The sequence below is a fragment of the Nilaparvata lugens genome, chromosome 7 (assembly GCF_014356525.2).
Source record: "Nilaparvata lugens isolate BPH chromosome 7, ASM1435652v1, whole genome shotgun sequence".
Classification (NCBI taxonomy): Eukaryota; Metazoa; Arthropoda; class Insecta; order Hemiptera; family Delphacidae; genus Nilaparvata; species Nilaparvata lugens.
Genome location: NC_052510.1, coordinates 12,791,906 through 12,815,777, shown reverse-complemented (window position 1 = coordinate 12,815,777; position 23,872 = coordinate 12,791,906). Strand labels below are relative to the sequence as shown.

At 33.4% G+C, this 23,872-nt stretch overlaps 1 protein-coding gene across 4 annotated transcripts in view; it reads right to left on the bottom strand.

The window, feature by feature from the left end:
* The window catches only part of LOC111046332, a 356,638-nt gene that overhangs the window by 12,603 nt on the left and 320,163 nt on the right, over positions 1-23,872 (bottom strand). For 3 of the 4 annotated variants that reach the window (XM_039432065.1, XM_039432066.1, XM_039432063.1), the window contains 16 exons: positions 21,805-21,948; positions 18,470-18,638; positions 17,061-17,174; positions 16,507-16,755; positions 13,486-13,605; positions 12,774-12,913; positions 9,890-10,109; positions 8,952-9,029; positions 8,167-8,271; positions 7,560-7,610; positions 6,276-6,405; positions 5,096-5,226; positions 3,874-3,959; positions 2,783-2,939; positions 1,127-1,300; positions 1-28 (listed from right to left, as the gene is read on the bottom strand). The exon at positions 1-28 is cut by the window's left edge and continues 99 nt beyond it. In XM_039432065.1, coding sequence (XP_039287999.1) covers positions 1-28; positions 1,127-1,300; positions 2,783-2,939; positions 3,874-3,959; positions 5,096-5,226; positions 6,276-6,405; positions 7,560-7,610; positions 8,167-8,271; positions 8,952-9,029; positions 9,890-10,109; positions 12,774-12,913; positions 13,486-13,605; positions 16,507-16,755; positions 17,061-17,174; positions 18,470-18,638; positions 21,805-21,948 — 2,096 coding nt within the window. The remainder of the gene's footprint in view (positions 29-1,126; positions 1,301-2,782; positions 2,940-3,873; positions 3,960-5,095; positions 5,227-6,275; positions 6,406-7,559; positions 7,611-8,166; positions 8,272-8,951; positions 9,030-9,889; positions 10,110-12,773; positions 12,914-13,485; positions 13,606-16,506; positions 16,756-17,060; positions 17,175-18,469; positions 18,639-21,804; positions 21,949-23,872) is intronic. The other variant, XM_039432064.1, reaches the window with a different exon arrangement.

Below are 23,872 nucleotides of genomic sequence, written 5' to 3'. Positions count from 1 at the left end.
TCAAATTCTCAGGTACTGGATTCTGGCCCTGGAAACACAGCATTCAATATTATCAAATTAATGCAAACAGCGATATAAACAAAAGGGAAGCGATAAGAAAGAAATGGAAAACATCACATTTCGATAATCAAATCAAATCACCATTTCTAAATCTTACAATACTCACACAGTAGCAACACAGTTCAAGACTTTCAATTAGATAATATTTTTCAATATAATTGCTAAGATCATTATAAGAGTGAGAAAAAGTGGCAACTGAAATTTTTAAGTAGTCCAATAAGCGAGTTATTGGCTCTTGAAGTACTGAACTCCGTTTTCTTTCCAGATCATAAACGGTTTCGAATTTTCCATTGGAGTTTTTTATAATACATTCAGTACCTATATCATTGGCTTTGATCTAATAATTTTTTTGCGATTAATGCCAAAATAAACAAGTTATCGAATTTACAAAACTGTTACTTTCAATTTATGAACGATATGGGGAATAAAATGTTTTAGTTTGGAAAGATGTATTTTTTGAATTTTTATGAGAATAATAAAAATAATATAGATCTAATAATATAGTCGAATCCACTTATGATCTGGAAAGAAAACGGAATCTAGAAAGTTACCTAGTACTTCAACAACCCATAACTCGCTTATTAGACCACTTGAAAATTTCAGTTGCCACTTTTTCTCACTCCTATAATGATTTTAACAATTATACTGAAAAATATTATCCAATTTAAATAATAAAAAAAGTGTTAAGTTATAATAAAAAAGAGAAACTGATATGACTAACTGATCTTTAAAACAGAAGCAAATTCTTTTCTATCTCCTATGAGTCTATTGTATTATCAATAACAAAAATTCTACAACTATGTTACAGTGCATTATAAAGAATCAGTAGTTCTTCAATTATGACTTCCATTCTATTCCACCATTTCATTATTTGAATAATAAATCAGTAATACTTCTTACATTCTATTCCACCATTTTGTGAAACACTTTACTTCCACCCACCATTTGTGGAGCATTTTACTTCCACAAATAGCATGAGAAAGGCATTAAATTTTCAATAATTACAGACAACTCGATGAATGATGTTTCCAGTGTTAGTTTAGTTGGTTTGTGAGAAAATACTCACAACTTGATTCAAAAGCAGTAGAGAATCACTATGCTTGAGCTGGCCTGGCGCATCCGAGTCCTGTGACGATATGTGCGAGCCTTCTGAGTCACTGGACTCGCGCTGATGCTGTCTCGTCAGGTACTGCTCAGAGTTTTGAACCAGTTCTTGCATCTCTGCTACCCTCCTCATTACCTATTGAAAAATAATATAAAATTCATAATATTAATAATATAATATATCATTTCTTAATTATAGAAAATCAGTAGTGCCCTTGTTATATTTTTATAATATATATTTATTTTCAGAAAGTTTCATGAGTTCTGTATAAAAATATAACAGGGTTACTAGTAATTTCCTATGATTAAACATTCAGGTAGCCCTATTGAAATAATTTACTACTAGAACTGAACATATTTTTTATAGAATCACTGATTTCAATCATATCAAGAACCAACTTTGTTACAATGTATAAAGTTATTATTTTTTTTCTGAATTTTCATTCCTTTTTTCAGCTTATTCTTTTCTCTTGGGTGGCTCGTTGTAAGTGATAACGCGCTGGACTAATAATCAAGATAACCTGAGTTCGAATCTCGACCGGGGCAAACGTTTTTGAGCACAGCTCAATCACATAGGTACGGCCACCCCGTCTTTCGAAGGAGACGAGAACCGTCGGTCCTGACTACTTAAAAAGAAGTCGTCATCTCTCATCATCATTCCTCTCACTCATTACCCACGCACAAGCCTAAGAGCTTATGTGGGTTTCACCCTCAGTATTATTATTCTCTTTTTCATAGTCAGTGAAAAGAAATCATGATAGAGGGGGTGATTCACCATTACGGTAATTGTTATGATAATTTCATATACACCAATAATTATTATTTATACAATTGACCAAAATTATTATAGACTAGTAGGTAATCCGTACTTTCTACCCGGGGAAAATGTTGTGTTTCAAAATGCAATCTCCTTATGTTCAGGAAACAAAAAATATATAATTATTATTCGTTATTTTGTCAATATCACGTGGATAATTTTCATCTGAGTTGAAAATTTCCAACAAAAAATTATTTTTATTGGTCTCTAACATGTCACCTCTCAATCATGAATCGTACCTGCTACCAATTTCGCTACGGATTCACTTGGATAATCTTGGAAAAGTTCCGTTTGGTTGGGCTTTTATTGTAGCGTAAACTTTGAATCTCAAATTGATTGAATTTGTTTCGGCTGTTGAATACAAATTAATTGATTAAAAGTAATGATAATAAGCCTATATCCATCCTCGGTAAATTCAGAATCTTCATGTGAAATTGCAAATTAATCAGTTCATTAGTTCAGACATGATGATGCGTCAAACATGTATTTCGTATCCCGTACATGTATAAGCTAATTCTTTCTTCAATGTTGTTTTCTATCACGAACTGCTTATTATTAGATCACTTTTTGCTATTAGAAAAAACGAGTAGTAGTCAGAAACGACTATCTTCTTGGTTGACAACCAAGAAGATGGCGAACCTGCCAAATGTCACAGTGAGTGATTAATTCATTTATTGTAAAATATCTGACTGCTAGTCGTTTTTTCTAATAGCAAAAAGTGATCTAATTCTTTCCTTTATAATATTATAGAATAAAGTTGTATGATTATAGAAAGAAAAATTTGTTGTTAGATTTGCTGACCTCCTCGTTGTGAGCCTCGACGAAAGCAGGGTCGCTCTCCAGAATCTCCATGGAGACGACACTCTGCATGTCTATGCCGAACTTGTCCTCGGCTGCCAGTCCATCTCCTGCCGTCCTTTTCATCGGGTAACCATTCTCGTCTTTCAACTTTCCAGTCCTGAGTTCAGAAACATACCAATTAGTTGAAATATGAGGATGAGGACAAATAAGAATAAGGATATGATATGCAATTTTTCCTTATAGAGCTACTACAAAATTGATTGAATGAAATCGAAATTCCCAAGTACCCTTTCGAAAGGTGTTATTCATTCACCATAACATGTACATGTTCCTACTATTATCAGTCATTTTCATGTGGCAATCATTTCCACTCTCAGAAGGGTAGGCTACTTAAGAATTCTTATTTCATTCTTTCAAGGATATGATGTTTATTTCTTCAATGCACAATGCAGTTTTATCGGAGATTTCGATACAACAGAGCAATTAGTAATAAACGTGATAAACACTAACATAGCTCAGCTTCAGTTATCATGAAATAGAATAGTGACATTTATACAATTAATGGGGTTTCCACATTCTAACCCACTGTTAGAATGTTTAGAAAATATTAATAAACATAGTAATATAATTACAATAGAAGAACTAGTATAACACAAATAAGTGATAAACACTAGCATAGCTCAACTTTGGTTATCATAAAATACAATAGTGACATTTATAAAATTCAATAAGGTTTTCAAATTCTAAAAGTGAAGCAGACTAATTTTCTAAAATACATATTAATAAACAAAATAATAAACAACAAAATCAGAGAGTATTTGAAGTTTATTGATAACTGAATCCGGCAAAATAATATTGAATCTGCTATTAAAATTCATCGACAAGGATACTGGAGAGAATTTGATTGAGTGAACATTGTTGAACCACAAGAAAAACTTTACTATCTTACTGTTTATTTCTCTCATTACTCTAAATATCATTCTCTTTATTCATTCATTATTGTTCGAGTATTCATTCATGCTTCATAAGTTTTCAGTGATATACTTATCAGTGTTTTTTTTCGAAAAATGCATTTTTGGTAGTGTACTTACATATTGTTCATATTATTGTCGACACCATTACTTGGAATCATCTTGCTATTACTATGTGACATTTTCAGCGTTCCGTTCGAAGTACTCTGCAAAATAAAATCGTCATTCATAAGAAAAAAATTACATGGAAACTATAAAAATATTGTAGCTATATTAATACAAGTTCTCTGCTACATCTCGATTATAGACCTACTTAAAAAGGAAAATGATAGTGCATACATTCGTTTTCTGAAATCAAGTGTCCTAGTGGTATTTGATCTTCAAGTAATTCAACAATTTGATCTTTTAGATTACAGCACTTCAATTTGAAACATATTTGATTTAGGAGTAATACATATTTTACTGGAATAGATTGAAGCACCTCAATTTGAAACATATTGATTTAGATGTAATAGCCCCCTGTGGGTTGGGGGAGCTTTGAGTCGATCATCGTACTCAAGAATGTGTTGAAAACTAGAATTCACCCACAGTATCCATGCTTGTCGTAGGAGGCGACAAAAAGGGACCCCAAGGCAACTCCAGGAGCTGCCTTGCCTTCAAACCCACGGGATCTGTCCCATCAGGGCAGTTTTGGAGGGGCAAAAAGAAAAACCCAAGAGACCAGAGATGGGCTAAACTCCAGGCACAAATGTGGGTCAAGAGGCTGAGTCGAGGATGGCCGGGCGCCCTAGAGGCAGTTTGGCGTCCCCTCTCTCAGCGGAAGGACCTAAGGAAAGGCCAGGAGTGGAACTCACGTAGGTCACAAGTTTGTGGGTGGAGAGGCCAAACTAAATTAATTGAAAGAAAAAAAAAACGAATCAAAAGATGTTGCAAATAAAATAATTATTTTTTAGAAAGTGGGTACTACTTATTCATTTTTGGAACACTATCAATTCTTGAATGAATTATTGTGTGCATGATTAGTATTCACGTTAATGGGGTTTTAAGTGCTGAGGAAAATTGCAAATATCAAGCAGAAAATTATTTTTTAATAAATTATAGATTCATTACAATTTAATAATAACAGAAACAAATGTTACGAGGATTGAACGGTATATTTATGCTTTATGATCATACTGACTGAATTTCGCTAATAAATAGTGAAACATTAATAAATGCGGTATTACTGTCAAAAACACAAATATTGTAGTAAAAACAGCAAATTTCATAGAGAGAATAAATTTGTTACAAATAATTATGGTAGGCCTACTTGTTATTGACTTGATCTTGTAGTAAAACTTACATGTTTAGCTGTGACAGGATGGTATGGTGGAGACACGGTGAAGTTGACAAACTTTTCATCTTTGGGTTCACTAGTTTCTGCATAGCTCCACTTTTCTGGCTTGACTGCATGTTGAGAGTGGTACAGTGGGGCTGCAAAAGTCATTTTGTCATTTTCAATATACAATGAAACAAATTCCAATAATGAATCAGTATATTTGTCAATAGGGGTATTCACAATGTTGGAGTTAGCTGGCCAAGTCAAGCTAATCGCTAACTCCTGCTATTTGCTAAGTCTGTGTTAACTCAATGCTATAGTTGTACGTTAGAAAAAAAATAGCAGACGAAATAGCAGATAGCGCGCTAACTCTAGATGAGTCCGCTAACTCTAGCTAACTATGTTAAAACGGCGGCCATATTTGTTTTGGTCATATTTGGTAGCAAAAGTGGGGTTATAAACTTTGAGTTACACAAATTATCCGCTTCGAGCTCTATTGCAGTTAGCTTATAGCAGTTGGTTTTAGATGAGGCGTTCACAATCCAGAGTTATCAAATAGCACTTCAGCTGGCTAAAACAACATTGTGAATACCCCTATTATAAGATGTACGTTTCCAACGTTCTATTAGACACATTTTTTAGTTGATCCTTCACAGAAATACAGTAATAAGAATTATTAATTTTTCCTAAATCTTCCTAGATTAGATATAGGAAGATAAAAATCTTCCTATAGTCCGTGCAGACCTTATTTTGCAGCTTGGAGCTTTATGTTATTTTAATAGCAACTCTCACCTGCGTACAAGATTTCCTTTGCAGGTGATTGGTTTCTTATATTTTTGCTGAACGTTTTGTTTTTTTTTTGTATATTTTTTGTTTTGAAAAAACGAATAGAGAATTTTTGAATTGAAAAAAAAAACAAAAACAATAAGAGCACACGGTTGCCCTTCTCATCAAAAAAAACCTACGCTCTCTTTTATGATCTTTCTCTCACACACTTATTTCACAAGCTTTCTGGTTTCTCTGAAATATCATTTCTTCAATTTTATATTGGACTCAATCATTTCTGCAACTATTTGTGTTATAAAATTCTTATCATGATATCTTTATAATGTGAACTGTAAAGTATAGTTTGTTGTTCCTCAATGAATTATTTTATTTTAGAGGTAAGTGTATTTTTCATTCAATAGAATGGACTCCTATTTACCTGAATCTAGCATCCAAACGTCAACGTCCTGTTGTACAGCTAAACTCTGTCCCGTCAACAACCTGTAATAGCCTTGTAAAACCAGAACTAACTCCTCTGCATCACGATCTTCCATACTAAACGTTACTTCCTGTTAAAATTGAAAACTTGGATTATTTCAACTCGATTTAGTACACTGCAATTGCATGAATAGTCCTCATATTCTCTATTGTCTTGGGTATTTTCATATCCATCCCAAACAAAAGTTCAAAAGAAAGAAGAAAATGGATAATCGAATCATAATAATACCTGGTGTTTCAAAAAGAATGATCAAATTTCAAACAGTTATATTTAAGATGATGGTTTCTTGATCCATTCCGAGCTGCGATGTATTAACACACTTTTTCCTATGTATTTCACACGACATGCAGTCAAATATTTAAGTACGGTAATCAAAATCTTTTACTTACTGACTGTAAAACTTTCGACCGTCTCGCGATCATTTTCAACAGTTTTCAATACTGTTTTGAAAACTGTTGAAAATGATCGTTGAATGAAAGTTCTACAGTCAGTAAGTAGAAGATTTTGAATATTTACTTAAATATTTGACTGCATGTCGTGTGAAATACATAGAAAAAAGTGTGTTCAGCTATATGTATTTAAAAAAATGGTGCATACAAACCAATTTTAAATCAAATTACAGAAGTATCAAGTTTATGATGATGTATTACAAGTGTTATATGTGCCCTCCTTTTGAGGCTCGGACGACAAATTATGTAGCCAAATTCATCACAGACTGTTCGCAAGATGACTTCTCGGTGCAGTTATACTGATGCAGTGAATTTGGCTACCGTCTAGATGTCGTCCGAGCCTCAAAAGGGGGGCACATAGAACACTTATAATACATTATCTTGATACTACATAATAGTACATTATCAAAATTGATACTTCTGTGAGTAATTTGATGTAAAATTGGTTTGTGTGCACCATTTTCTAGAATAAATATAGGTGGGTCATTCTTTTTGAAACACTCTGTACTTCAATTATTGAAGTATAATGAAAATAATAAGGGAATAAATCAAAGAAAGGTATATGAATTAGTTAAACATTTCAGCCTGTTTGGTTGTGATCTTACTAAATACAATAAAATTCCCCAGTATATTATTAATAGAAAAATCAATAAATTACAGAATTGAATTAAATTTTTGATTTGGGAGAAATTGAAATTATCAGTTGGGAAAAAATCTATGAACTGGATTAGTTTTTGAAAGGAAAAGAAGAAAAACAGAAAACGAAACAACTCACTTGATGATAATGCCAAGGGGTAAAAGTCGACGTAACGGCGATTCTATGCATCTGCAAATAAATCATTCAAAATAAAATAAACCAGAATAAAATTAATTTGAAAAATCAAAATTAAAGAAACGAATACAAGATTTCATGTTAATAAATAATATATTTCTAAAGAAAGGTAGCCACAAACGAGAATCGAGTAGACAAGTACTGTACCTATTATAGAAACAACGTGAATTTTAGAGAATGTACACATTATCTTATGCTGTAATGGTATCTTGCATTTTATATATTTCGTGAAAAGAATTAAATAGTTTATTTGAGAGCGCATTTTCACTCTCTCAAGCCGCTTACACACTCTTTACAAGTGTGTACAAATGACGACGAGCGTGAGTAGAGTGTGGATGGCTACTATGCCACCGCTCGCCCTCACTCCTCCCGTATAAATGAATACAGCGAGGCGCTTGGCAAGTGACTTGGCGAGAGTGTGGCGTTAGCATCAGTGTATTCATATCATCATCATCTTACTGGGACATTTCGTTATATTTCATATTTCTTCGAATAAATTAAATGAGAATAAAGCATAAAAACGAAATAATGTATTGAAAAGTATTTTTACCTTTTGTAAAGCTGAAGGTATCGATAATGTAACAAGACTTGAAATTTGATCCTCTCTTTGTACTTTCACCATCGCTAATTGTTCAATATCAGCTAATGGTACAGGCTGAAAAAGACAAATTATAACAAAATACATCAATAATTTTATATCAAATTCATTGAGCAGTTATTTGATTGATGATTATTAGCTGATCTATGTTATGTTTAATATTAGAATATTGAGTAAATCATATCTGGATTCGGGAGAGGTTTATTAAAGGGTTCGCCTGTTTTTCCACTTCCAATATAATTTTAATAGTGGGATTTTGTAGAAATGGATGAATAAATAAAAAATATATTAATAATCTATACCACTATTATCAAGTGCGTTTAATAGTTGTAGACTAGGCCTGCTTGTTCCATTTATTATCTCTTGAAACCATTCATTAACTCTTTCATTCAAGAAAATAAGAAAGAGTTATTGATTGAATTGGAGTTATCAAAGCAGTTTGCAATAAAAATATAGGATTTTACTAATTTAATAAAGTTGGAATACTAACTCTTCAATTTTTATTTTACAGTATTTACATGATTCATTAAATTTATTAAGAATTGATTAAAAAAATGAGAAGATGAAATATTTTTTTTTGATAATTCTCTTTTAGGTTTCCAATATTTGATTTTGATACTGATGCTCATTACTGTACTTATAGGCATAAATATAATAGTTTTGTGATAATGAATTTATGCATTCATTTAAAACAATCTAAAAATAATACTACTTGAGATTGTAGCAAATGTACTCACCACACTATTCCTCAGCCCAATTATTTGACTAATTCCTAATTTAGGACTCACTAGAATGACAGTCTCCATATTGCAATCCTGCGAAAAAAAACATTATTTTGTTAAATTTTTATATTGAATATGAAAAATTCATAATCACAAAAACATAGAGCACATAATTATTCATGTAAAATTTTAAAAAATCCGCTTTTAGCGTACCCGTTTTTCAACTTTATTTTATTACTCACGACATATTTCGACTTAGAATGTCATTTTCAAGTGAGTGAGTGAAATAAATCAATCATTTATGTATCTATTATTCCAACCTCGATTATTTTTTGACAAATATTGGTGGAGGACTAAATCTACTACTCACACCTAATATTTTCAAGGCGAATTCGACTTTTTAAGATCTAACTTACATCTTGAGGTTAAACAACTGAGGCTGCTGCTGAGACTGATTGCTCAGTAGCCACATGTACTGTAAGTAGGGTCACATAATTTTCTGGAGAAAAATCTCAAAATTTGTTTTTATTTCTTGAGATGACATTCCACATTTATGAAAGAGCTGATCACAGAAGCCAAGGCCTACTAGAAATCCTGTGGAATTCCTTGAAATTCAAATTCATTGGATAAAAAACGAAAATTACATTTCTTTAGAAATGTAGACAATTTTAATGCCAATTCGCATTTCAAACTTTTAAAATCACTAGTAGGCCTTACAAATTAGATCATCTGGAAAGACGTTGTAAGAATTCAATTAAAAATTACTAATGATTTACATGAGATACAAAATTGATAGAACGAGTCGATTTAGAAGTCATTGTTATTTGACTCTTCGGCAAAACTTAGCTTCAAGGCAGAAATGATAATAATAAAGCAGTACAAACGTATTACAAAAGTACTGGTAGTAGAAAATACAAAGAACTTGAAATTAGAATGGGTAAAAAGGTGATTACCCTGATATTTGTTGAAAAACACTTGGCGCCGTAGCTGGGTAATTCAGAAATGATGCTTAAATAATATAATTTGGCTTGTAAACTAGTTAGACACTTGTGGCTAGAGCCGGTCATCGTTTGGTTGAGCTTCAGCAGATGACTGAGCAGTTTCCGCAGCTCCTTCCGCTTCATCGACTCCATCAACGACACCGGCACAAACCTCTCCAGGCCGAATTCCTTCCTGAAAAATGTGAATAAGTAAATAAGTTATTGCCAAGAATGAGAATCAATTATAAACTTGAATAGTAGCCTATATCTTTTTGCTTAGCCTACAGCAGGACTACTGCAGCTTGGACTATTACAACTACAGCTTTACTTTCCATTTCCATTATAATATGATGTTTTTCTATTTTTGTGAACATTTTATCTTGGATTCATACATGGACACATATGACACATATACATGATATCCATGGATACAAAACATGCATAGTGGGGCCTTTTCTTCATCAATATTTGAAATAATATGATTACGATATTTGATATTGGGTATATAATTATTTTATTCATAATTCTTCATCTCTTCTACTGAATAGTTTTATAAAATCTTAGCAATGTTGTTAGACCTATCATTTCAATAGTTCAGTTCCAACCATAATTTGATACAGCGATGAAAGGAGGTTTGAATAATGATAAATGGCAAAATTATAAATATACTCAATATAAAGGAGAAACACAAAATATTTACATGAAATGAAGAGTGTAATAAATAGTAAAGCAAATAATGGAGAGTTAAATAATATAAACTAGTAGTTCTGCGAACAGTAGACCTCGCTCATGAATACAACTTTCAAATTAAAGAGAAGGGCCATTATGAAAGTACAGTATATTGTGAAGATTTAGCAATGTCATCTATTATTTTTCCATTGAAAATGAAAATGCTAGAGACAATGTTTCCAGGGACATCGGACTTATAAATGTCTTTCGAGGAAGACTGCGACTGTAACTGCGGTACAAACAAACAAACAGACAAAAGCCGATGGAGTCGAAACTAAGACCTCAGCTTCGCTTCGGTCAATTAATGAAGAACAAGATCTGGGCTGATAAAAGAACGCAATCAAAATGAAGTAATTGGGCAATTGTTTCTAAGAAGGACAATTTATTGAAAAGAAGATGATAAAATAATAAGAAATACATCAGAATTAACAAATAGTTGTGGAAAATCTTACCTACTTTCTGAATTAATATAATATGAGTAAAAATTCGGGATAGGAACAGTTTTGGGTTGTGCGTGTTGGTCATCCCATAATCATTTTAATAAATTATTGTGTATCATTGAATCAATAGATAAATGAAATGGATTTAAATGAATCGGATTGACAATAAATATGGGATCGCTGTAAGTGGAATAAATCAATGAAACAGGTAGCATATGAATGAACCTTGAAGATAAACAAAATCAATAATGAAGCATAAAGAATTGGAGGAAAATAATGAAGTAAAATATAAATCAGACAGACAAGAGATATATGAGATTGCTATAAATGTAACAAATCACTGATATCGAGTGTAGAAGGGAGGGAGGGAGGGAGGGAGGTTATGTCAAGTCAGCTCCTATAACAGTGAAACTCTGAGCTCTGGGAATGTAGCAACTTTGAAGGTAGAGTGGAAGCCTCCAGGGAAATCTTTCTTGACCTCTCTCTCACCACACAGCCCATCTGAGTTCGACCGACTTGTTAACATGGTTTGGCAGTCGAAAGCATTTCAGCCCAACATGCATTTTACAATCTATCAGACAATCCGAGAGCACGTAGATTTTTTTATCAAGGATGAACCATGCACGAGACTGAAAGTACAATATAATGAATTAGGTATATAATTTCAAACAGATTCTGGCGAAGAATAATAATTCATTTTCCTAGCTGGACCTAAGGATTTTTAAATTATCGTGGATGAACCATGCATTATATTGAAAATACAGTGTTGAATATATAATTCCTTGTAGATTCTGGCAAAGAGATTTCAATTTTCTAGCTGGGCCTAAGAATTTCTTATCTATTTTTCCTTTTCTGAGTACGGTAGTTGTAATGGTGATATTGGGTTAGTCTTTTTATATTTTATTCAGTTTAGCGTTGTCACGCCTTGATGCGATTTCCAAGGAGGCTTCTCACAACATTTTTATCAATAACTTACTATTGTAGCCTATGTGTGTGTTTGAATATTAAGTTTTGATAACGATTTGTATGTGAATAAATGAAATTAAAAAATGCAGCTCCCAATCTAATAGGTTATGATTGGGAAGTATAACAAATAATACAACGACTAGAAGAAATAACACCTATTAGATAAAGCATTATTCAAAAATATATAAATTCAATAAAATAGCATCATATTTAATCAGTCTTGATGTTCCGTCATGACTGAATAGAAAAAAGAAGAGAGTTCTTCACAGTTCATCAATTTATTTCATGGATTGAACATTAATACGCGGTTATCTCAGATGAATAATGTAATCAACAAAAATAATTGAATAATATGTAATCCGAAGTTGGATGGTTTTTACTAAAAAATAAAAATTTCATAGTAGGCCTACAGTAGCTAACATCCTTATATTGCATAGTTTCACCAGCAGGTATATTCTCTGTTGCCAAAATTTTCTGTTTACAAAAATCTTCAGACTAAGCCTATCTATTAAAAGCACAAATTTTGATTAACTGATTATTGTTAATATATGAGAAATAACATTATTATATGATAATTGCATTACCTCAATATTCCTTTCACCATGATACCATATCATCATTAAAGATATTGTACAATGGATTGGAATGTCTAACGTGAAAAAACACCAATTTTTAAAATCGACAGAGTAGAATTATAGGTGATATTTTAGTTTTTTACTCACTCGATTGCTTTGACGGTGATCTTGCTGGGTGGAATATTATTGGAGATGGCATGCTGGTGTATGTGGAGGGCGGCCAGTCTCAGTGCTATGTCGTACTTCAACTCGGGAGCATACCTTTCTTGGACCACGTCGTTGCAACACTAAGGAACAAAAACCAAACAAAACAATACAGATGCAATCAAAAACGCATTCTAGAATATTCTACCAAATTATTACTGTACTGTGAAACCTAATTATTTTTAAAAAATTGCATTGTGTTAGTTTATTTTATAGACGGTTCAGTCATGAGAACAAGCTTGGTCACCGTAAGTCTTCTGCAGTTTCATGCTTTTTCTACCAAACTATCCTACAGATGGACATTTTATTTGTTCAAATTCTAATGAAATGAATAATAATTATTGAGCGAGAATCCAAATTTAAATGAATTAAACCACACCGAAGATTGATTGCCAGCCCGGGAAATTATTTTCCCGCCATGGCAAATAATTGACTTTTGAATGGTAACTCTCATCAAATTTCCTTCTAGCTGTTTACCCTGTTGTCAATATTTTCAGTAGCACAAGCCTTCGGGGTTGTCTACAGCATTTAATTTCGGTTTTTTATAATAATTGAGCTATCCCACATTAAACCTTATTATTTTAATTGACTATTATACCAGCTAATTCTGCATTGGAATGACATTATGAATAATAAGATGAAATGACTAGATCACCTGTAAATACAAATATTCGAAGGCCGACAGATCTTGTTGAGCTAATTCACATGCATCCCTTGGTACAAAAGCCACTCGAAATAAGCAGCGAAGATTGTGTGAACCGGGCCTTGACGCTATCTGCGAATGAAATTGCAACATAAATTAAAAATTAATTTCAAAATTCAAACCATTCATCAAGATTTAATAGAAAGGTTTCCAGCTTGTACCATATATTGTTTCTAGCTTGTTTCAAAAATGTAGTTCTTGTACATGAGCTACATATATATGTACCGGTACGTAATACACAAATCAGAAATAATCCAATATCAGGCTTAGATGATTGAGTCACGAGAAAAAGCTTGAAATTGTAGCGGAATAATGACAGTCAAGCTTTTTCTCGTGATTGAATCATCTATGAAAGAAATTCTTCAACCAAAAACAAAGAGCAGTAATATAAAACAAAATAGAACAGTAACTTATAAACATGGAATGTTATATTAATTACAAGATTAGATCTTTTGAGATTTTCAAGGTTTCAAGATGTGGAGTTGAAGTCATACTATCATTGAACTATATTGTAGAAGTATTTCGAATACTCAACTTCAAGAAAATTGGAATATCATACTGGGAAATAGATTCAAATCAGAACCAATGCAGTTATAAAACAAAAACTATTCAATTCAAGTTCAACAAAAACACTGGGCAAGAAAGTTCATCTTACACACTGAAAAAACCTCGAATAATAAAATGCCTTCTCGAATGTATTCAATTGAAAATCGATCCAACTTCTTGAATTATTCAATTAAAAATGTCATTGAAACAACATTGTTTCAATCAATATTTAGAACAATAATTAAAACTAAACTCAAAGTAATTTGTTTTTGTTGACATAGATAATATAAGTTTACAAACTTGAGACGAGTGACGAGGAATTCTAGTGATAAATTAAATTGCAGCAAAGTTTTTCAATTTGAGTTCATCAACCACTTCTCATGTCTGAACAGAATTCTTGGAAGAGAATGTCTCATTAGAGAACAACAATAGTGTTTGAAGTACTGTATAGTGACGGTGCTTGTTGAATTTGATTGATAGTACAGAAAAACAAGTTACCTATTGTAACAAAGTGCGAACAAACTTTAAACATTAGCAAACAATTAAAACATGTTCAGAGTAGCCAGGAAAACATTAATTACCACATAACAAGACCGTCTAAATAGGAATACGGTAAACGGTAACGATAATGTTCACAGAGCACCTAATTCACACGCTCCCACAATTGTGTAATGACACTCATTTGTTATTAGGAAACCGTAATAATTCTCAAGTTGGAACGTCTGCAGTAGTTAACCAACTAACTCATCAACATTAATCCTTTGCACATTGGCAAACATTCAAGCTTGCTCGAAATAATAAACGACATACAATGCAAATGTTGGCTAGCATTGTCGGCAGTATTGGAAAACCATAACAATGATGTTATAATAGGAAAAGGGCAGACATAGAAGGAACTTTACAGTTTACAGTCATCATTACCCCGTATTGATTCACATTTTTATAACTGGTGAAACGACAACTAATCCTCATTCAGTTTCACCGGTTAATTAAGTTCAAATTTTTATAGTGGAGCGACAGAAAAGAGAGATTATTGGTCTGTTATACTGCTGTTGTTCATTATTCCGTGGTGGAGCATAATGGAGAAATAGAAAGAAAAGAAGAAATACCGTTGTAAATTGTCTATGAGTTTTGTTTTATTGCGGGGTGGATCCATAAGTGTATATTTTCACATTACGGTTTGAACTATATTGTGAAGTAGAATATAGTATGGGCAGTTAAACAGAATAGTAAGAGCAGTGAAACGTCAATTGAAATTTATTCTAGGCACATAACCAGATTAGTATTGACAGAGTTGGATTGATCAATTGTATTATTTTCTCTTTGGTATTATATAAATCACTACAATGTTGATTGCTTTCAAATTTACTGGATGAAACTAATAACATAATGAAAACTAGACCTGTTTCATAACAATATCAACATACTATCATAGAGGAAAAATAGCACAACAAGATCTCATGGTATAGTGCATTTATGTTCCAAGTTTCACTGTTAACTCAAGTCGATTGTCCTACACTCCGTACAAAATTACTTCAGACTTGGAGGAATTAGCGGCGCAGAGAAATGGTGGGAGATCAGCCAATTACAGAGATGGATAGAGTCATAGGTGGAAGCGCAGTTGACAATTTGTCGATTAGAGTCAGTCGAGTCTGTGATTGCAGAGAGGAAGCTTCCTAAGTTTAACATGAGCACTTGAATACTCACTGGAAATTGGAAAACTCTGGCCGGTTTACAACGGCAACATAGCTGCCGTTGTATCCCTGCCGCTGTATGCCTTTTCTGCTGCGCATGTCCATCCCAAGTAAGAAGTAATTTTATACAGAGTAAAGTAATACTTTTTCGTGAGGCTATGTGACGGTGGTAGTCACATAGTGTGCTGTTTTTACACTCTCACCCGGTTAAAACAGTAGGCTAGTAATAGAAAGTCATTGACAGTAATCGGCTCGAGTTAACACAAATCGGCTTTAAGTTTGGAACATAAAACGTCCTATACCATGGCATGGACCTATACAACCGGAACGGGTATCTCATTATTTTAATAAATTTCTGATTATGATATCTTGAGGTTTTCTTATTCAAACTAAATTTCCTTCAAAAAATCTCAATTAGTCTGTATATTTTAGTTAACTTTTAAATTTTTATTATTTTCAATTCTCAACTTATTTTCGAAGATTGTTAATTTCATTGTTGTCTTGCAAGCAAACTGGTTCACTGATCTGTTGCTTCCAGACATCTCTGTACAAATAAATATTTTCTGAAAACATATATTCAGAGCTACTTGATTTATTATTTGTAAAATAACATCATAGTTCTCAAAAAGGGTAGTATGATGTTATTTTACAAATAAATATTTACTTGTACAAGATACGACTCTGAAAAGAAACGAAATTTTGCAGAATTAGCATGATTTGAAGCAGAACTCACCCTGGCGAGCGTATGATCGGGATTGAGCAGCGTCAACTTGTTTCGCCGGAGACTCTTGACCTGTTCGAGGACAAGCGAGAAGTGGTTGATGGCCCGCAGGCAGAGCTTCTGCTGCAGTGAGGCGACAACGTCGCGCACCCGCGTCGTGCTGTCGTACTTGAACGACTTGGTCTGTCCGTTCTCCAGGAACACCTTCAGCACGTTCGGCATAAGGGGGATGTTCGGGTCGCCCGCACTGAACGCCGAAACCTACAACATTAAATTAGTTGTTTGAAAACACAAATACATTTCAGACAGCTAAATGCTATTAGAATAGACAATTGAATTGGTTATTTAAAAATGAAAGTAAATATCAAATTAGTAGGTAGTTTGAAAACACAAATACATTTCAGACAGCTAAATGCTATTAGAATAGAAAATTGAATTGGTTATTAAAAATTGAAAATAAATTTGAGACAGCTAAATGCTATTAGAATAAAAATTATTTATTTCTGTTCTATTAGCTGAAATTTTGAAAAACTGATTTTTTCATGAGCACATTTTTAGAATCTTACCGGGTAGAGTGGTGATCCATTGACTACAACGCCTTCAGCGAAGCGCACTCTCGAAGGATTCGTTTTTAACTTTGCTTTCTTCGCTGAACTGAGGAGAGCCGATTTTCGAGTCGACTGTAAAAAAATGAATCATCATTATTGATCATAATCACATTATCAGAACAGTTATCGTTACATTCTCAAAATATGAACTTAACAAGGTATGCATAATAATTTGATAGATTGGAATACCCAAAAGTTTTGATTAAACAGCATACTTAGTCAAAATGTTTCAGTGAAAGTTTTATAGTACAGTTCAGTAACCTTACTTTGTTTCACATCTATATTTTGTGGATCTCACAGATAGAAATTAATGAGATTTAGAAGTTGTAATGATCGATAATACATTAAGACTCAACTCCATGAAAATTTTTGTTACCTACCATAGCACTTACAACATTAAACTTGCAACGTTGAAAACAATGTACCTAGAATACAATATATAGTATTCTAGGTACATTGGTTGAAATCTTGCAATTAATAATATAATGCAAGGTAGTGAATATTAATCATTTCATCCATAATATCAATAAGAGATGGTGGATATTTTCATTTTAATAAACTATTACTAAAATAATTATGAACGACAAAATCTTCTAACTCAGAGGCAACATCATTTTGCTAATACTACTTACTACCCAAGTATTCACTTGCTGGTAATTATTAGTTTATCAACAGAATTGAAATACATGAAAATGAGGAATGAAACTAAGGTTATACATGCTTTCCCAAAAAACTGACTTGTTTACAAATTTTCAAAAAAACTCTTGATTTTGATACACTTTTTGAGATTCTAATTGTCAATCTTCTGTACAAGCCTGATCATGATCAGTCTTCTCAAAATTTTACCGAAAAAATACACATCTCTCATTCAAGGAGTTTCTCACTTCTTCAAATCGCCACACATAGGGTCGACACATACTGCCTTCAGCTTCTTAAAACTATTACTTTTTCCAGCATGTGTATATACTGTATACTCACATTATTACACACTTTTTGGAGATTCAACTCATCAATCTTCTGCACAATCCTACTTCTTCACAAACTTTCTACCAAAAAAAATAAACATCTTTCAATCATTTAAACGTTTCTTACATTTCCATAGATACCTTTGCACATAATACTGTCCTCACAACTAAACTATAATCTTTCCGAAATGACTCAATCTTTCCAACATGACTCAATCTTCCCAATTTTGGGCTCAAAATGATTTGGTGATGAACATAACCTATTTTGAACTTTTTAATCTGAACTTGAATAATTTGGGACAGAGATAGCACAAGTTTAATCTTATTATTCCTCTCCAAATAAATTTTATGTGAAGTGTTTTGTAAAAATGAATGAATATAGAGAATAATTTGTCTACTCACATTATCGAGCGGTGGTTGGGTGACCAAGAGTTGCACTGTGACAGCACACGCCTTGACCAGCTGGATGACATGGTCACGTGGTGCTATGCTCACGTCCTCCTCCTCAATGCGAAGGATCTGGTCACCAGGCAGCAGCTTACCCTCGCTTGGCCCGCCCTCCGTGACAAACCTATCAAGAAACTCATAACATTAGATAGAGAATCAAATGGATATTTGAGGTTGAAGATCGAAAAAGATGAGATGGAAAAAAATTGAATTTAATAATTTTTATGCTGAGGATGATGACCAAATGGATTCTAGGCTTGAGCTTCTCTAGTTAGGCCTGATGAGAATTGAATTGAATTGCTGCCTTTTTTTAAATCTTAGAAGGGCGATGTTGAAGCGCAGCTTTAACGAAGCCGTAACAAGACGATGATGATGATGATGATGAGAGATAAGTGGAGCTACAGCCTTCAGGTCTAGGTGGGTTCCGAACCACCGAGAAGCGATTTTCTAAACGGTGTAACATTTTTATTGTAGAAAAAGAAAATAACAAATGAACGAAAATCATATTAGGTGAAGCGAGAAATCAAAAAATGTTTCTTTTCAGGAGGAAAATCGTTCTCCAAATGGAACGAAAATTACGTTGAGATTTCTTCTGTGTAAGATTTAGCAAACAGATAAGAATTTTTGAACCCTGTGCCTACAAAAGTACCTAGGTACAGTCCGAGGCCTGTAGCTTTTCCCTATCAGCAGAGAGCAACTAGACTACATACTACCCGTTCAAAAACATCGAACATCTGCAGGGAGCTTTCTCCATTTAGATAACTATGTACTCGGAGGCGTATGTTTTTTTAAAGTAGGAATATCACCTCGCGAACCATACCTTGTCTATGCAGTTTTAAAGTAACAGAGGCAAAGCTACGTGACGCGTACTATACAAGGTAGGTGAGAAGAAAAAAATGGAATGAACATCTCAACAAAGAGAAAGAGAAAAATGAGCTTCAGCTGAATTCGATAAATCTCCACTTTCTGATTCAACACAAAACTGATAGGCTTCATTCTCAATAAGACATAAACTTCAGGTTATATACAGTAGTATCACTTTGAACAATACAGTTAAATACTTAATCTTACATTATTGAATAGTGGCAAAGACACCGATGAAATATTGGCTAAGAATTAAAATGCTTCTTTGATGCCAACTGTTGAAACTGGATTTCCTATTTTCTTTACTTGGCTGCTATAGAACAAATACTATTATCTACTAGAAAGTTCTCAGTTATCCTGTATAATATTATAACAAATTGAATCTAGCTAGGTGCCAGATAATTAATTCTAATGAAATAGTAATTATTTCAGAAATGTAAGACAAAAAATCAAACAGAGTTAGGGCTTGCTGTGGAAATTTATCACCGTTTCACAGATTTGTAGGCTTGTAACTGGCATTCTGAAAGTAATACTACTGTTAGTGGTTAGCCCACGATAAATTTCACATCCAAGCCTGTTTTGCGGGCTTAGTGGTATCCCTAATACCTAAAAAAAGCAAACAATTGTTTCCATTTCAGTGGCTTTTTTTGGTCGCGGACCTCAAATGAAACAAAAGCAGTGATGACTGCAAAGAATGCCAGCCACAATTAAGAATAATAACGTGCTTTGGTTTACCACATGGTAACACTGGTCCAATCGATTCGGAATGAAACCGATCTCTGGTTTGGAAAAGATATTGATTCGGCTTGTGGTTAATGGGTTCACTGGATTTCACCAAAAACACAGAGTGAGAAGTGAACTCCCTCATTTTTCTAGTTTCTTGTATAATATTAATATTGATATAAGATATTATTCCAATTATTATTGGATTATTATCATCAAAGAAAATCCAAATTAATTTACTCGCAAGATGTATCTTTATTGGAAATTTTAACTTTTGGCATGAAATCTTGAACAATAGCAAAGTTAGTGGCATCCCCACACATATTCATATATAGTGGGGGCCACATTTTCTTAGATCAGCAAATAATCAAACAATTGTATTAATACTTTGTAATAATGTAATCATGTCTATATTTTGAATAAACTCCTCTGGTCGGTCGTGTTGTACCCTCGACCAGAGAAATTATTATTATCATTGAATTAAAGATTATTGGATTATCATTGAGTAAATGATCACAATAATATGTGCTGGAATTCCTTATTGTTTTGATCTACCGTACCGTATTTTTAAAGGTTCGTACAGACTTATGCGCCACTAACACGCGCATTTCGCTCTCCATCAGCTGATGCAATATTTATCATATCTGTATCTTGATGTTTCTGTACAAATACAGATGTCGTAACAAACTGAACAAAAGTGATGAAAAGTGAAATGTGCGTGTTCGTGGCGTATAGGTCTGTAAGTACCTTGATATTCAGTCATTATTCGTAGCATAATAATATACTGTACTAGACTAGATATTTTCAATTACGTTGATTCATTACGTTGAAGTCATTATTTTAATGTCATTACCGTATTCTATAATATTATTACCGTATTTAAGGTGGAAGATATCTTGTTTTTGAGTTAAGTTAATCTAATTATTCAAATCAATAACACTTGGATGACTGTGAACTGTAGTACATATAGCTCAAGGACAGAGAAATTTATAGTCTTCGTGAATACTTTAGTTATTGTGATATGCCTTGCTGGACAGTATAAATGGCTTTTTTATTTTATCAAGCCTCCTAATGTACTATATTGTGAAGAGGTGAATTTCAAAAACTGTTCTTTCTAAGTATCTTTGGTAGATCCTTAAGAAATCGAAAATAATATTTTTAATTCGTACTAAAACAGGCTGTGATATCTTATCTTCATTTGTCTAGAAGTTGGGTAGAAGTCTGAAAATTATATTATGTGGTTTTTAAAACAGTTTTTTCTTTTGGATTTCTATAAATCTTCGCTCACCAAAGCAAATTTCATTGGTTGTAGATGTATGAGCATGAAAGAACACTCAAATATCACTTGATGTATTTTTTTTTGTGTAGTTGAGAAGTTGATATTGTGGTAATTATTCATATTGAATGAAAAAGACTAAGAAATTGTCAAAAACCACAGATTTATTGACCTGTTTCGGTTATTACACCATTGTCAATCTCTGATAAACCTCTGATTGTTTATCAGAGATTGACAATGGTTTAATAACCTAAACCGGTCTTTCTAAGTATCAATAAATCTGTGGTTTTTGACAATTTCTTAGTCTTTTTCATTTAATACTAAATTCTTTTATGCTTTCTCTTTATGTGAATTACAGGCCAATAATTTAGTTCAGAGTCGTAAAAGATACAGAATTTGAAAATTTCTATTTGAATGATTAGATTACCTGACAATGACAGGCTTTTCGCTGCCGGCAACGAAACCGAAGCCAAGCTGCGGGTGGCGGGTGAGCTGGACCAGGCGGGGTTGGGGGGGATCCTCCGACCAATCCGCGCGCGGGTCCTCATACGTCGTCGTCTTATTGATATGACTGCAACAAACATACAAAATTTGAAAACTGTAATGAGTTATTTATTGTGTTGTTCTATATTTTGATTTCTTTTGTGTATCTTGTGTTGAATTGAATAAAATTATTAAATTGAAGTAGAAATGTGAATAATAGCTAAAATCTTGAAGATACATAACAATATTGTTATCAAACTTGTTACTAGGCCTAATCACAGAAGAAGGAACCCAGAAAGGATAATCACAGAAAGGAAAGTGTTCTTTACTTTGAGGCCTAATTGACCGAACGAAGTGAGGCCTAAGATTCAAGTCGACGGTTTGGCATTTCTCTTAATGTTTAAATGTTTATATGTTTATATGTTGCGCATTTACGGCGAAACGCGGTAATAGATTTTAATGAAATTTGACAGGTATGTTCCTTTTTTAATTGCGCGTCGACGTATATACAAGGTTGTTGGAAATTTTGCATTTCAAGGATAATATAGAAGGAAAAAGGAGCCTCCTTCATACGCCAATATTAGAGTAAAAATCAGACTATAAAATTATCCATCATAAATCAGCTGACAAGTGATTACACAGATGTGTGGAGAAGCCAGTCTATTGCTGTATTTCCATAAGGTCTATAGTTTCAATCAGGTACTTGTGGATGAGAATACTGCGTGAGGTCTACTGTTCACAGAACTACTATTGTAATTATTAATAAAATTATTATTTGCTGAGGATGATACCCACATAAGCTCTAAGCGTTAAGCGTGTGCGTGGGTAATGAGACGGATTGTGATGAGAGATGAGAGGGGCCAACACCTTTAGGTGGGTTCCGAACCACCGGGAAGCGATTTGGTCATCACAAAGAACTGACTAGTTTGGGTAACTATGATCCGCTTTCTGACAACACTGACAAGTGAAGCAGTGTATCACTGTCAGTGTAAAAGTGTCCAGTACAGAGAAAATAATCAATCCATGTTCATCCCGTCTTCAGGTCTTCTTCCCGTTTGAGTTCTTACCGGACTATTTATACTAGCTTGGCTGGGCTGAGTGGAAACAGTCTCATAAGAACTCATTGGGATTATATTTTCACTATACCAGATATGTACTGCATTGTGGGAATCCGTCTTAAAGTAAGTTGCAGCCTACTAGGATCCTACACTCTGCTTTGTGAATGGAGTTAACAATGACGTCATTATTTCAGGAGTAGGAGGTCCACTCAAAACTTGTTCAAGATTCTTTTTACAGTATAAAAAATTGTTTCAGGGAAGAAGGACCTCACCCTCTTGACATAATTTCCTTTATGAAAAGTAAATGGCATATACTCACAAATATTTTACTCAAGTTGAATAAATAGTATTTTTTCATTTCGAAAATGTAAATGTTTCTAGTGGTTACCTGTATTTCCATTGTCCCTGGTGTGTGGGCATCCAGCTTTAGCCTACTTAGTAATTCAGGAACTCAGTAATTACGATATATACTTGTCACATGATGTGACAAGTATATATCGTAATTACTGAGTTCCTGAATTACTAAGTAGGCTAAAGCTGGATGCCCACACACCAGGGACAATGGAAATACAGGTAACCACTAGAAACATTTACATTTTAGAAATGAAAAAATACTATTTATTCAACTTGAGTAAAATATTTGTGAGTATATGCCATTTACTTTTCATAAAGGAAATTATGTCAAGAGGGTGAGGTCCTTCTTCCCTGAAACAATTCTCTATTCCGTTCAAGAAGCTCTTCTACACTCGTTCTAGAATAGTATCCTTATTGATCTACGCCACCTCAGTAATTTTTTAAAGTGATATAAAGAAAGTTTTATTTGTAGGGAGATTTGAAAGAGCAAGTTCATCGACATAAACCACGTAATTTAGATGACTTTGAAGCGGCGATACGTACTGAGGTGGTGTTGATCATTGAGTATACACTGGAACGAGTGTGGAAGAGCGTCCTGAA